This window comes from Amblyomma mixtum, chromosome 7, assembly GCF_055824585.1.
Source record: "Amblyomma mixtum isolate Tamu chromosome 7, ASM5582458v1, whole genome shotgun sequence".
NCBI lineage: Eukaryota > Metazoa > Arthropoda > Arachnida > Ixodida > Ixodidae > Amblyomma > Amblyomma mixtum.
The window spans coordinates 29,887,839-29,904,116 of NC_143018.1; the positions used below are offsets into that span (position 1 = coordinate 29,887,839).

The window sequence follows — 16,278 nt, forward strand, 5'->3', positions numbered from 1 at the left end:
CGGATCTCGAACTCCAGCTCGAGTATTCCTATGTAATGGTGACTATCCTACCACTCCGCCGCATGGACCCGTTGTTGCATATACTCAACGTGTACTGCTCTCCCAGACTCAAGCGAGTAACTTTCGCGGAGCTATCAAGCCGCGCGCTTAGACCAGCTGGTCGTGCTCCCCTGCTGATTGTGGGCGACTTTAACACTCCCAGTCAGCTGTGGCGGTATCGCAAGGAGGAGTCGCGCGGACGTAAGCTGGCGGAACTTGCGTCCACGTTGAACCTCACCCAACACGGCTAGGAAACTATGTGACGCGGGATACGTGTCCGGACATAACCTTTACTCGCAACATACTACACGCAGACTGGCTTAACCCTCAGGAGACCCTCAGTAGCGACCACTGCATCCTTAACACTACGCTACGCGCACGCCCCATCAAGCATCTCAGAACACAAGCCCGTATCCCAGATTGGACGAAATTCAGGCAAAATTTTCAATCACTTGGTAATTCACCCATTTCCGAGCCAGGCTACCCAGCATGGTCCCAACAGCTGCTGACACACCTTTGCTCGCATGAAACTCAGATCCAGCTCTCAGAGGCGGTCACGGACGCTGATAACCACCTTCTGTACCTCTGGGAAGCCCGTCGTAGCCTCGGCCACAGTTGGCGACGCCAGAAACACAATAGAAAGCTTAAAGCTCGAATTTCCGAGCTTTCCCAGAAAGCGGCAGAGTATGCGGCCCAACTTGCGGACTCCAACTGCATGGATAGATGCAACGCAACCGCGCGGCAAATGTCCAGCCGCAACACGCGGCGTCTCTTTCGAGCCCTAATCGACCCAACCCAAACACGAACGAAAACATTTGCAGCGAGTTATGCACGCTTTCCCTGGCAACACAACTCAACTGGCACAGAAACGTCGGGACCGGTATTTGTGTACAGCTGAAGACCGCCGTGGATCTGCGTACTCTTACGCAGGCAAAAAGAACACGGAGCTGGATCAACCTTTCCAGCTCCATGATCTGCGGGCGGTTCTCGCCAAATTTAAACGGAGCACTGCGCCAGGAAGAGATAACGTCACTGTCAAGCTTTTGACGAACCTGCCCGACTTGGCATACCAGTCCCTATTCGACTACATCAATGCAATTTGGCGCGGAGACACTTCCCTGCCAATCGACTGGAAAACGGCTCTGGTCACTTTTATTCCTAAAGCAAGCGAACCAGTTGACACAGATAACCCTCGCTCCATCTCTCTCACCTCGTGTGCGGGCAAACTAATGGAGACGATGGTGTGGGATCGGTTATCTGCATATCTTGAACACAAACATGTCTTTGCGAGCAGTGTTCGGATTCCGCCCACACAGATCCGCACAGGATGTCCTCGTGCAACTCAATCGGGAAGTCCTTGACCCCCTCGAATGCCCCGATACTGATCGGGTAGTACTCGCCTTGGATCTTAGAGGGGCACTTCACAATATAACACACGAGATCATACTAACTTAAGCCAGACCCACTGTGGCCTCAACGCATTTCAATACATATGTCAATTTCTAATGGATCGTCAATCCTACATCCAAATCCAAGATAGAGAGCATGGTATTTACCTACACGGCACGCGGGGAGCCCTCAAGGCGCGGTACTTTCCCCGCTGCTCTTCAATCTGGCTATGATGTACCTGCCAGCCCAGCTGGGTGGTGTCGCCGGCGAACAGCACGCCCTGTACGCCGATGACATCACCGTATGGGCCACGCAGGGCAGCACCGGGGACATTGAAACCAGTCTGCAGACAGCAGCGACGATAGTAGACCGCTACGCCCTCCGCTGCGGTCTTCAATGCTCCCCTCAAAAATCGGAATTTTCGCACCTCCGCCCCTTACAAAAATGCACAACAAAACTCTCTCTTTGTCCTGAGAGTGGTCCCATACGCGAAACTGACGAGATACGGGTACTCGGACTATACACATCGACAACCACAGATGGCCAGACACTGCATTGGCCAATTGATTGATTGATTAAAGACATCTTTATTTGTTCAATATTCTCAGAGCATGTGGGTGGGCCGCCTAGTCCGGTAGTCCACTGGCTGCTGCTGCTTCGCTGGCCATCCCCAGCAGCCAGTGCAGACGGTCAGGGTCATCGCTCAGCAGAATAGCCTCCCACTGCTCCTCCGAGGGGTTTGGAATGGGGTTAACTAAGGGATTAAATTGGCATGCCCACATCATATGGTAGAGGTTAGCTACACCTCCACAGGGTGGGCACTGCGGAGAGTATAGTGTAGGGTACCACTGGTGTAATTTAGCTGGTGTTGGGTATGTGTTGGATTGTAATCTCCTAAGGGTGTTCTCTTCTAACTTATTGGGGGATTTGTGTGGTGTTGGGTACTCCTTTTTGTCTGTTCTGTGTGGCATGAGATTGTCAGCTTACACTGCTAAACCTATCAGGTCGCGGCACCCTTTATGGTCATCAGCGGGAGACGCCTGGTATAGAACATAATCCAGTTATTGCATCGAAGGTAGTTAGAAACTGAAGAACCTTCTTGGATAAAGAGCCATAAAGATATCGCCATTAAATCGCCATAAAGATATGAATAACTTTTCGCTCAAAAAGCTACACGAATACTTCAGTAAATTGTAATTGCCTTCTGCCTCGCATTTTGTGGTTATATAATTCTGTACATGTGTCTTTTGCATATAAGTATGTACTTTTTATATGTGTACGTTCTGTTTAATTTTCTCTACCTGTCGCTGCTCTGTAAACCTCTCCGGGACTCAGTCAAGGCCCAGTCGATCCTTTTAGCCCGGAGAACGTTTCAGTGTATAACTGGAGAATAAATTGAATTGAATTGAATTACCGGCAACGTCAGCTCACTCGGTCTGTAAGGAAGGCATGCGGTAGTAGAGTGGAAGATTGAATATGCAAAACTCGTTTTTTTTTGTCCTTTAGTTTATTTATTTATTTCAAATACCCTCATGGCCCTGAGGGCATTATTGAGGGGAGTGGAACAAGCACAGATAACAAAAATAAATACGATCACGGGTTACAGGACTACATATTGTTCACTGCACTGAGTTATTGCAAATTTCAACAATTCATGGAAGCCTAGACGAAGAAGGAAAAAAACGAGAAAAGAGAACAAAACCCAACAAAAACAAAACTACAAATCAAGAACACAGAGTTCATGTCGCACTACTAACCTAAGGGCACACATGTCATGAGCAAGAAAAGCAGGCACTCAACTTTTTCTTAAAATGCTCGAGATCGTCGGTGAGTGCCACATCTGCTGGCAAGTGATTCCACTCGGATGATGTAGTTGGAATGAAAGAATTTTGGCGAGCAGTAGTGTGACAAGGTGGAACGCCCACTTTGCGTGGATGGTCAATGCGCGATGAAACATACGTGGGTGGAATGAGCAAAGCGTTTTTCAAAACATGATTGAAATTGTAGATCTTAAAAAAAAAGACAGAGTCGTGAAATTTTTCGGCGCAGTGAAAGTAATGGTAGTGACAATGTGCTTTTCATTTGTGTGACACTTGATGTACGGCCATAGTCGTGAAGAATAAAACGAGCGGCACGGTTCTGAACAGCTTCCAAAACAGATATAAGTGACTTAGTATGAGGATCCCATATCGACGCGGCGTATTCAAGCTTCGAACGAACCAGTGTTTTATACAGAAGGAGTTTGACTGAAATGGGTGCATTAGAAAAGTTTCTTTTTGTGTAACCAAGCATGCGGTTAGCGTTTCCAGTAATGTAGGTGATATGCTGGTTCCAGGATAAGTTTGATGTCAGATGTACACCGAGGTATTTATACGAGGTAACCGGGGCTAACGAAGCACTGTTGTTACTGTAAGAGGCTGGTGGCGAGACGCCTTGACGTGAAAAGCGCATGGTTTTGCATTTTGATGTGTTTAAAACCATTTTCCATTTAATGCACCAGTCTGTGCACCAGCTTGCAATAAGTTGACATCATTAGTGTTTTTAATTTCACGGTACAGTATGCAATCATCTGCAAAAAGTTTGATCGAGGATTTTATATTGTTAGGCAGATCATTAATGTACACAAGGAATAACAAGGGTCCGAGTACCGATCCTTGTGGTACCCCAGACGTAACCGGCATAGAAGAGGATTGAAGAGCGTTAACGTAGACAAACTGCGAGCGATTAGTTAAAAAACAACGAATCCATGCTAGAACATTTGGGTCGATATTAAGATGAGCAAGCTTATACAACAGAAGACTATGGGACACTTTATCGAAAGCCCTGCAAAAATCTAAAAAAATGACGTCGACCTCTGAACCTTCATCAAGAATCGAATGAATTTCGTTGCTGAAGGATAATAACTGTGTTTCACAGGAAAACTGCTTTCTGAAACCATGTTGTGTAGGCGTGAAAAACGAAAATGATTCAAGAAAACTAGCTAACTGAGAAAAAATTATATGCTCCATGATTTTACAGGAAATGGAAGTTAATGATATTGGACGATAATTAAGGGGTGAATGTCTGTCGCCAGATTTATGGAGTGGAATCACTTTAGCCAGTTTCCATTCGTGTGGTATATCTCCTGTTTGAAGCGATTGTTCACATATCTTCAGTAAAAAAATTGCGGAGTACACTTTAGTATTCTTCAGCACTTTGGTGTTAATGTTATCAGGGCCGCAAGAAGAGGAAATTTTCAAATTGTTAATTATGTTAATAATTCCGTCATAACTAAACCTGACAGGGTCCATTGGAAAGCTTATGTTACATGCATAGTCTCTAATATCAGTAATGTCAGTTGCGGTACTTGAAAACGCTGCACTAAAGGTCTCATTAAAGATGCCAGCGACGTCAGTGCTTGGAATAGGGTGTGATAGAGAGTCAACGAGAGATACAAGTGACTGGTCTCGTTGATTGAGACTACTCCAAAATTTTTTGGGGTTGCTCGTTAGAAGCGTTGGCAACGTCACATTAAAGTAGTAGTGCTTCGATTCCTTCAAAGACTTCTTATAAATGTTAACAGTTTTTTGGAGTGCTGACCAGTGCTCACGCTTTCCAGAAGACTTCGCTTTGCGGAAAAGCCTCCTTTTTTTTTGTTTGCCAGACGTTTTAATGAGCGGCTGTACCATGGACACTGCCGGTTGGTTAAAAGCTTTTTTCGAAGAATATACAGGTCGACCAGCTCGCAAAGCTTGTTTCTGAAAAGGTGCCAATTTGTATTTACAGATCTATCGTTGAAGTTTGCCAGAAATTCGTCAAGGAAGTCTTCAAGTGCTTTATTGATCGCAGTGTAATTTCCCTTAGCATAATCATATATTAGTTTTATATTGTTATACGACGTTCGAGCAGGGAAGTTCAACATGACATGTAATAAAGAATGATCGCTTATACCTGATAAATAGGTAATGGTAGATACAGCATCAGGGGCTGTTGTTAGCAACAAGTCTAATACATTGGATGTTGAAGATGTGACAATAGTAGTCTGCGTTATTACCTGAGTTAAGCAAAAGTCTGAACAAACGTTTAAAAAATTAGACAATTCTGACGTAGAGCTGGTAGTGGAATACGGAAAGCTAGACCAGGCAATATTAGGGAAATTAAAATCACCAAATAAAAAAACAGGAAAATTCGGAAATTTGGCACACACAGCGCTTAGGGTGTCATGAAGTTCAGTGGAAAAACCAATCCCAGTGGAAGGCGAACGGTAGCATGCACAAAATACAAGTTTTTGATATTCAGTCGTTATCAGAACACATAAAAACTCCAGTGTCGTAGGAATATCAATGTGAAGGCTATCAAGATGATCCGAGACGGTGAGCAGAACACCGCCACCCCGTGCGACTGCGCGATCACGGCGAAATATGGAGTACCGCTTTTCGGTAGCGAGGATTTCCGTGTTTTTAACACAATCATTCAGCCATGTTTCCGTTAAGACAATAATGTCGGCCGATGTGGTATCGGCGGCACAGGAAAGGTCATCACGATTTCGCACAACACTGCGTATATTGGTGAAAAGCACTGAAATTCCAGAGATCGGCTGCGCACGCGGACGAAAGCGCCCAGCCAGCTATCTCGAATCATCAGAACCGCCCGCGGCACTAGAATCAACACGTGAAGTAGTAGCATACAGGCTAGTTTGTTCACAAACTCTATCACTTTCAGCACAATAGGTGTAGCATTTCTTGTTTAAGAATAACCGTGCGTGCCTCAGTTTAAAGCGCGTGTTAGGCGCAGTTTCCTTCGTAAATTCTGCCAGTTTTTTTCTAGCATGCCTTGTAGATGGACTAAAATCTTCAGACATAGAAACATCTGAATCTTTCAGTTTAGACTGAGCGTTCAAAAGCATTTGCTTTGTTTTATAGTTGGAAAATTTTACCATTATTGGTCGCGTTTTGGTAGGGTCTGCAATGCCGATTCGGTGTGCCCGGGCGATATCAGTATTAGAAATGGTAATTGACATTTCTTGCTGTATTGCATTCACAATTTTTTCTTCTGATTGCAACCATGTTTCGGTGGCTCCAGCGTCTTCAGATATACCAAAAAATAAGAGGTTATCTCTACGCGATCTATCTTCGAGGTCATTCATTCGGGCCCTTAATGAGTAATTTTCTTTGGCGAGGCATTCAGCAGTTGCTTTGAGAGCATTCAGGTCCTGACGGAAGGATTCAAAACCCGCAAGTTTGGTCTCAACATTGGTAAGCCTGTTTGAAATATCAGTTACCTTCACATCTAGTTCCTCTTGATTGCATGTAATAGTTTTAATTGAGTTCAATATTTCGACCTGCCCCTGTTCAATGTTTGTTGAGCGCATTCTTAGATCCTCCAGAAGGGTGAGTATGGCACCGCTGTCAGAGTCGGGCGTCGGGTTCTGAGTGTTGCTACGAGTGCTATGGCCAGGGCCAGGGTTTAATTCAACGTCTCCGGACAAGAGCAATTTGAGCACACAATAACACTGGCATACATTTTCCAACAGCACTTGTGGGCAAGGGAGCATAACGAGGCAGACATCATTTGAACGCTTGGATGAAACTGGACTAACCTGAAGGATGAAAAAACGAAAGACATTGGTGAACCACATCGTGTCGCTGCTCCCATGCCCACTGAAGGGGTGGCGACGGTGCATCCCATTTATATCTTCTGCGATGGTTGACGTCGATGTCGATCCGGGGTAAAAATCTTGCGAAGCGGTGATCAGCTGCGTCATGAAAGCATTCCATGGGCCGCTAGAGCATTTGTCGCTTGACGCCGGCGCACTCGTCAAAAAGCGCTGATGGGATTCCATCGTGGCACAGAACTGGATCTGAAGCGACGCTGCCAGTGCAGAGGACAGGAAACTGAAGGATGAAAAAAAGAAAGACATTGGTGAACCACATCGTGTCGCTGCTCCCATGCCCACTGAAGGGGTGGCGACGGTGCATCCCATTTATATCTTCTGCGATGGTTGACGTCGATGTCGATCCGGGGTAAAAATCTTGCGAAGCGGTGATCAGCTGCGTCATGAAAGCATTCCATGGGCCGCTAGAGCATTTGTCGCTTGACGCCGGCGCACTCCAGTCAAAAAGCGCTCATGGGATTCCATCGTGGCACAGAACTGGATCTGAAGCGACGCTGCCAGTGCAGAGGACAGGAAACTGAAGGATGAAAAAACGAAAGACATTGGTGAACCACATCGTGTCGCTGCTCCCATGCCCACTCAATGTTGTGATTAAAGCATAACTGTTTTTTTACGTAATTGAAACGTAGTTGAATTTTTTATATCTCTGAAACATGAGTTTGAATAAGTTTACATACATGGATCAGTTTGCTTGTTGAAAATTTTGTTTAACCCAACAAACAATATATTCATGACGAATAAGTACTCCTTTTTTATGGGACTAACAGTACTGAAAGGAAACGATGCATGATCAATAATACTGAGGTTTGTACAAATGTCACGACATTTATGTTTTGAAATTAGCCTGGTGAGCTTCTGGAATAGCTGTACAAAAGTGAACAAGGCTTGTGCAGACCCATCATGGCTTTTTCAGAATCACTGAGGGAATATTGGAAGTAGTTGTGAATATTATTACTGCTATTCTGGTTAACTACTGCTACAATCCCCAGTGACCGGTAGCGGATAGGATCATCCCACTCACTTCTTGAAGTCCTCGTGTTTGCTGATGACATCCCAAGTGGACCGTTGATTGCAGAGGTAGTTCTGCTTGTTCGGGGCGAGCGGGAAGTGGCGTCGGGGCCCGTCCATACTGTCACAGAACTGGCTGACCTGTAACGGGGGAGAGTGGGTCGACGATCATCAGCGTGGGGGTCGATGTTTTAAAGAAGACGACGAGGAGGTAAAGTCTCTCAGCTGGGAGCGACAATCACTGAGAGAGAGTGAAAGCGGAACAGGAAAGTAGGCAGGTTATGAAGGAGGGTGCTCTCGTTGGCTAACCTGCACTGTCGGATAGAGAGAGAACGGCATGTAAAAGCGCAAGAAGAGAAAGGAAGATGGGTTGAACAGCCATGACGTCAGGCAAGGATGTGCGTGCAGCAAAGTCGCAATTTGTCAGGCAAGTTTCATTCCCTCAAAACTAGAAACAGTCCTTTGTACGGCTGGCACGTAATGGATACAAAAATTAACAGGGACACCCAATGTATTATGTGTTGGCAATCAGATAGTATTAGCAGCTCTTAGTTCATTTACCAAAAGTTGCGTCATTTTCGTTCTGCTGACTTCACTTCGCGGCTGGTTACATCGATATTTTTTTTGTACTCATCTGCAGCGTTATTCTTTCTTGTGGTGAAATCTCTTCATTGCGGCCAGTGGGAATGCTGCAGTGTGGTGAAGCCTCTTCAGCCCAGACAATAGGAGAATTTTATTACTGATGATTGGATTTTGACCACATGGACTTTGCCAATAATATATGAATTCGGGCGACATTTCTGCCAACTACCTTAAATATAGCATCTCTGGCACAAACAGCAGTTCAACCACAATAGGCTGCAAGAAAGAGAGTAGACCTATTGCCTGGTACTATCCTTATATGATGACATGAGGATCGCCTGTTAGGCCTCTCAGCCGCAGGCCCCTTGCTTGCTCTGCTTCAGACACTAACCAGGCCCCTTAAAACAGAGCCGGTGAGGCCGCACTTCGCCAACACAGTAAGCGACAATTCCTTACGTTGGCGACGTAGGGCATGAACATGATGGAAGATTCCACGGGGTCAGGTTTCGGCTGGCGGATGGTCACCACGCAGTCGTCGACAAAGCGGCACTTTTCGTCGATCGAGCACCTTTCTCCTTCTGCCGTTGTCGGGATGAAGACGATACTGCCCGAGCAGGCATTCAACCGTGCCTGACAAGAGAATTCGCGCGCACGTTTACGAAGTGCTGAGCGGATCTGATAGGTGAACAATGCAAGGCAAATGAAAAACATTGTACAGCTTTTATTTTATTTTCCTTTTTATCCATCGCTAAATAATCAACAGCTCAGCAGTTACTTAATTGGCTAAAAGGGGTCCGTGCCAAAGAAAGAGCAAGGCTGATTGGAGTTTTTGATGTGTTTATCTCTCTTAAATGCTAATCAATCCTAATAGCTGATGTGTTTTGTTTGCTAATTAAGCCATATATCTTTTACTGGGTTGATTGACTTCCAGAAACGTCTGATCTCGTTCGTGACCGCGACGAAACATTCCCGAACTGTATTCTGGTCGTATCATGGACCAAACTTCGCGTTACCCAGCTGCTCTTTAATCACCACTATCATCTGCAGAAGCCTGAATACGTCAAGTGCTGCTGGTGATAAAGCTAGGAAGGAATAGAAATGATATTTTTCATATCTAAAGAATATAGTTGTATATCAGAGGAATGGTTTGAACACCCTTTTTCAAGGCACCATGCGCTGCTTCATGTCGCAAGGTTCTTCCCCAGGGCCCGCCTCTTTAGTAGCAGGAAACTGGGCAAATGCACTTTGCGTGTACCGTTGCTGCTAAAAGATATTAGAAACATTCAAACGAATTCGTTCAGGGGCGCTATTGACGTACAAATACTCGCTCCTTGCGTGGCAGCCTCGAGAGATGACGAGCCGGAGCTCTTGGATGACCCGCTGTGGGCTCTTCGTCCGCTTATAAAGGACTGGTGTTTTTGTATATGTTATAGAAACGCTACCCAGCTCTAATCTCCTTGTTACAGAGCACGTCCGAGTCCATATTTGCGCTTTATTTATGTCGTTTAAATTCGCCTCTGCCTCGCGATCCAGAACATGGAACGGCGGTTATCATTGCCGAGGAGATCCGCAGTCCTACATCAACTTTCGCCTAAAGCGTGCAACCTAGAGTCGCATTGCCACTTGTTACATGCCGCTGATGTTATCAAGATTTAAGCCTTTTCTACAAAAAGTTTAGGTGGAGTCTCAAGTTCACTATAGTTGTTTTAAAGGCGAAAATTTTTAACGAAGGTATGTCTGGTTGGGTTTTTAATATTGAAAGACTCTCTGGCGCCAATCAAACAGAGAAAACAAGGTCCAACCTTAAGAGATTTGGTTCGTCCTCAACAAAAGAGAACATGGACATATGCTCGAGATCTCTACCATCTGTGAACATCCTACGTGACGCCACGGAGAAAATTCTAGATCTACTGCCCGCTAGGTGCTCTGAATTATAACCCGATTTCAAAAATTAAATGACCGAGTTGGTCACGGATCGTAGATATTTCAATTTCAAATCTTGGTTCACGACAGAGCTTCCTTCTATGTATAGTCTTTCTATCTACGCTCAATATCTGTTTGTAATCTGCTCTTTTTTTTACAACTGTCTGCCTGAAACCGTGAACCCCTCCCTTCGTTGTTTACCCCATGCAATATTTCCCGTGTGGCTCACCGTTCCCTTGTGGCAGTAAGTGAGGGGGTGCCTGCTGTCGTTTCGGCTGCCGTACTCGTCGAACACGCCGTACCTGAAGTGGGCCCACTCGTGCACGAACACGTATGCTGCGAATGTGTGTCTTTCTTAATCATACATTTAAGCATAAAATGCTGTTTGGAACTTGACACCAGAACGGAGGAGAAAACAGAGCCGAACACAGGAGAAACTTTGCGTTCACTCTCTCCCACTGCTGCCTACGTGCTGCTCTGCCACAGGAGCTGCTGACGTGTCAACGTAGCTTCGTCGTGTTCTCGTGGTGGTAAAAGCCGGCGGCGGCCGGATGGAAGTTCTGCCGTGCAGCCCGAGAGGCGCTCGCGCAGTCCTGATGGAACTTGATGAACGAGGCAAACGCCGTGAGCGAGCAGACATTAATGCGCATGCCCGCGAGAGTTGAATTATTACGTAATGGGCGCGCTGCCTACACGGTCATCCGTGGCGCCCTCCATTACCACGGCCAGCTATCAGCTTCGGTTACGTACGTTCCCATATAAACAATAATTTCGGCTAATTTTCACTCCACCATTAATTTTCGCTTCATGAAAAAAATTCTCGCTTCCTTGCCTGATTCTGCGATGGACCGCGAAGACATCTGAATGGCTGCAAGTCTGTGATGCACACACTGACAGCACACATGGTGTAACATTATTCCAAAATATTTTACCTTGGGTCATTCCGCGCACTGCAGGAACCTTGTGCTGTACAGCTACTTTTTGATGTGCCTCAGTTTGAGTGACGCGTCGCAATTTCATCCTCTCGACCGCTTCACTCTTGCTTTCGCCTCTTTGAGCCGCCGTGGTGGCTCACTGGTTATGGCGCTAGGCCGCTGACCCGAAAGAGGTGGGATCGATCTCGGCCGCGGTGGTCGATTTACGATGGACGCAAAATTCTAGACGCCCGTGCAGTGTGCGATGTGACCGCAGGATAAAAAAACTCCTGGTGGTCTAAATTTTCGGAGCCTTTCACTACGGCGACCCTTACTGCCGGAGTCGATCTAGGAAGTTAAACCCCCTGTAAACCATGCACCATAAACATTTCGTCACTTTGCTGCGCGCATTGATTCTCTAATTTCTGCTAAACTGTATGCCCATCAAAGCACAGACGGATAATTCCGGCCCGTTTGCGAGCGAATTCCTCGTAACAGTGTAACACTCATTTCGGCGGCATGACGGCTGCATCCAGACTTTGGCTTCCTACCCTGTCCTGGCTCCACACATACACGAGCGTGGTACGAGGAACACACCGGCGACCCGGCACCTGTCAGCAGAGGGAATGCAGTGACATTGGGTTTGTTATTGCTGTGGGGGATTGTGTTCGGTGCGCGCGCACTGTGGCTCCACTTTCTCTATCCTATTTACGGAGGGGTTCCCTATTTGTAGTCGCCCAGGTGTAGCCATCCGATCCATCTATACTAAATGCTTTTTCGACACGTCCACAGCAGCTTAATGTGCTCTTCCTGTTTGTTTTCCTACTCTGTCCCCCTTCTCCCTACCACCGTGGCAGCATCGTTTTCACCTTCCCTTCTTCACGCTTCTCCTTTTCACACGACTCGGATGTTGCTACGCGAACACACGCGCTTCCGCTCATGTTCGTCGGCAACGGCGGCCATCGTCTTAAATGAACTAAAAGCGCAAATATTGTGTCGAAAACTAAATCAAATACCTGGGTTAAGCCATCTCTTGGCCGTAGAGTTGTTGATTGTGGCCAGGAATCCGGGAGTGAGATGGATGAAGTCTCCCGGGCGGCCACACGGCTTCACCTGATGCGTGAATGGCTTGTCGTGGTTCTCCTCCGTGGGCATGTCGACGCGCACGTCGCTCCTGTAGAAGCCACTCGACGAAAGTGCTCGGGTGCCATTTCTCTTCTCCCATGTCTTGGGAACCTCAATGGTGACGTGTTTGAAGTACACACGCCCACTGGTTGCCTTGTGGAGGAACTCGGTTGAGGAGCGGAACAGCCCCTGTGCATTTTCATCATCCTCACAATATGTACTCATCGCGTCGCAATATATTAAAACTGAAACTGCCCGTGGTTGCTAATCAGTCACGCCACTACAGTCTTTCCTTTTATAGTGGCGTGGCGTGCACCTTGTCTCTACATAATCTTTATGTTTTTTTTTGCTCCTTTTTTTATCTATCTGTCGCTTTCGTTGCTCCTCAGTTGCCTTGCTTGGAATGCACATTACTTTGAAAAGTATTCATGAGTGGCGCGACAACACGCAGGGCAGAATGTCTTTGGGAGGATGAAAACAGATGGACTGAGCACATGTTGACAGCGTCGCCCATCTGCTCTCGTGATATGGATGACCGGACGCTTGCTGTTCTCGTGAACGGGACCCCTAATTTGTCGCATTATTATTATTTTTCAAAAAAGAAAGGAAACGCATCGCGGCAGGCTGCAAACACAGCATACCTAAATGATCTGAAACACAGCCAAAGAAATCACTTGAATAATGCATCGCTTAGTGATTAAAAAAATCGCGCTTGAAATTCTACACGGAATTCGCCATAGAGCGCATCTCTAAGACAGAGAGAGAGAGAGAGAAAAGTGGTTGAGGAAGGGCAGGGATATTAACCAGAAGGGCGTTACGGTTGGCTACCCTGCACAGAGGGAAAGGGATGAGGGCGGCGCTAAAGGATGAGAGGAAGTGGAGATATGCTGTCTGTACTAAGCACATGAAGTAGTGGTACGCGCGCTGAAAGTCAGAGGCCAGCACGCATGCAGCCTGCGCACCAACCATGATTGCTGGCGAGCGCTGTGACCTGAGCAGGACACTTCGACCGTCGTTCTTCGCTTAAGCCGCAGTGCAGGTGTTCCACCGTGCGGAAAGGCTGCTTGCCGTTGCGGTTGGTAATATAGATGACAAAGTGATGTATCCGCACTCTTCGGAACGTTGAGGCTGGAGGAGCCAAGGACAGGACTGAACATATCAAGCACTTGCGGGCATTTTGTGCAGCTGGTTGTGAAAGCTGGAAAGCCGCACACGCATAGTGTTCATGAAAGGCTTCAGCTTTGCAATTACTTGCTCGTGTTCAACTTACACCGGTACCTCGGGTAGTGCCCGACAAATAGAAGGCCTAGCACACTGGGTGAGCTATGACTGGGCCTCTTCGATTATCCGCCTCTGGCTGCCCGCAGGCTAGCTGCGGTCTGCCAGAGCGCGGCGCCAGGCGCTCATTTTCTCGGGCTCCTCCGCCCACTCCGGTGGCTGCCCGGAATGCGTTCGTTTTTCTCCGGCTGGGCGGTTTCGGTCTGCCAGCGGGCAGCCAGACTCGCCAGGTCGATTTTGTGCCGGCAGCGCTCGGTCAACTAGCAGACGACGGAGAGGTGGTATTGTAGCGGGGAGCTCGCACCGCCATTTTTATATCGACTATAAGGACCGCGGTTCTTTATGCGATATTTTGCGGGATGCAGACGCTTAATTGTTTCGTCTAGGTCATGGTGCATGTCGTCTGTGTCGCCTACAATGGCACCTTTTGCGGTAGTTCTCGCTGTTTATTCATGTTTTCCGCTCGGATCCGCGATTGAACTTCGATCGTCTCACCACCTCGCAAGCACAGATGTTCGATTCATATTACGATCGCATACTACTGATTCACATAATATTTCGGCTGTTAATTTCGTGCTTCCGGCTGATATTGCGATGGTGCATGAGGCCTTTCACGAGAGGAGCCGCAGATTCCAAGTCCGAGTGCGCGCTGTTACGGCTCGGGAAGCAGCATAGTTGTAGTAGTAGCATCCCACCGCTGCCACCAGTTGTTACGGCTCTGGTAGCAGCATCCCACCGCTGCCACCAGTCATCATAAGTCGGGTAGCGTGGCCAGTTGTTGTGATGCAGGGTAGCGTGTTGGGCCGGATAAGGGACGAGGATGGATGGAAGTCGACATTTGGGAACGAGAACACAAACAGGTTTAGTGACACTTTGAAGAAACTAAATTACATATGGTACAAAAGAACAAACGATCAAGAATTAATAGTTCATAGTATCGACCGACTGGATGAGCCTTGTCGCCGAGGCCCAGAGCGTTCGTTCTCTCTTAGGGCGCCGGTTAAATGCCTTAAGGCTCCGCCCCTTCATCAGGCGGTGGCCAATTCGCCACGACGCACAGATCGGCACAGCATAGCACAGCACAGCAAACGGAGGCACCTGTTGCAGATTCCACGCGTGGGAATTGGCGAGGAGGAAACGCAAGTCTGCAGCTCTTTCGCACTGCGGTGCAACATTACTGCGAGCAGCACCTGTCTATCGAACACAGGTGTGGCGTGCTTGCGCCGCGGCCGCAACTGCGCTGGCTCCCTCCGATTCGTTGCGGCTCCTCTCAGACGCGGTTAATCCTTTCTTCCCCTGTCGTCGGTCCATCGTCGGTCGCTTCCTGCGGGGAAACGAAGGGGCACCGAGCAGAGGGTGGCAAGAACTCCGCAAGCGACTTCCCAGTCAATCATCATTTCTTTTTTTTTTTTGGTGGGGTCATCGTGGTGTCAAACGACTCGTCGAAATTGCCGCTACTGTTGCCGCCACAGTGATCATCTCGATCGATAGAATATGCGCCTTAATATCTCTTCGGCTGGTTTACATCCCCGTTATGACGCCTGCGTTCAGCATGCGCTGAACGTGTTTAGCGAGATGTTATACTAGAGCGCGATGTGGTCTTCACTGCGTTCGGCGCAGTGCAGAGGCGGATATGCTTCGAGAAACGCTTGACTGAAACATGCTCATTATTAAAAGCACTCACGAACACATTGCTCGGGGCATCCCTGCGGGCATATATGTGTCCACACAGTTACTTACGGCAGCCTATCGAGGCGAGTGTCGATTCAGGCGTCGCCAACTGCTGTACAGCTTGTTCCTCGCTTGATCTACACATGCTTAAAATATCTGAGAGGTACTTTAGGCATGCATCTCCCCGCGTTTGGCTCATTAGAGAGATAAAAGGAATCTCCCAGCGCTGATCATGAAAGCACACGCCGTAGGTGAGGCGCCGACATGCAGGGCTTGATTGTAACGCCTTTCATTCCAGTGCCAGTTCTCTGCGGTAAAGCTGTAGAATTAGAGATATGATACGCAGCTAGATTTGTACAGTACACGCGCTTGTCCTAGATGAACGTTCAACATGCTGATATGCACTTTTTTCGAGATTTTGCGCGCATTGCTTGACCGCAGCAAAAGCCGCCGGCCGACAGACTGCAGTTGAACGGAACGTATCCAAATTGTTTGCTGATTACAGCTTACAGGAAGCAGTCCACGAGCGTAGAAATCGCAACGACTACAGCAGAGTTATCCAAGGTCGATTGTCGGCGGCCATACCAGTCATACCTACTGCGCAGAAAACAAACACGCGAAAATACGAGAGTACGGCGGATCGTTTGATAAGCAACGCACGGGCAGTTTTTCCCTCCGATGAGGTGTCGACTGAAA

The 16,278-nt window shown here is 47.5% G+C and overlaps 1 protein-coding gene and 1 pseudogene across 1 annotated transcript in view; both read right to left on the reverse strand.

Moving 5' to 3' along the window:
- The window catches only part of LOC149335513 (calcium-activated chloride channel regulator 1-like), a 63,474-nt gene that overhangs the window by 23,912 nt on the left and 23,284 nt on the right, over positions 1-16,278 (reverse strand). The window contains exons 3-6 of the mRNA XM_089553949.1: positions 12,525-12,822; positions 10,824-10,930; positions 9,128-9,301; positions 8,103-8,230 (exon numbers count right to left, since the gene is read on the reverse strand). Of these exons, the coding sequence (XP_089410075.1) occupies positions 8,103-8,230; positions 9,128-9,301; positions 10,824-10,930; positions 12,525-12,822 (707 nt within the window). The remainder of the gene's footprint in view (positions 1-8,102; positions 8,231-9,127; positions 9,302-10,823; positions 10,931-12,524; positions 12,823-16,278) is intronic.
- LOC149335514 (uncharacterized) lies at positions 584-7,980 on the reverse strand (annotated as a pseudogene).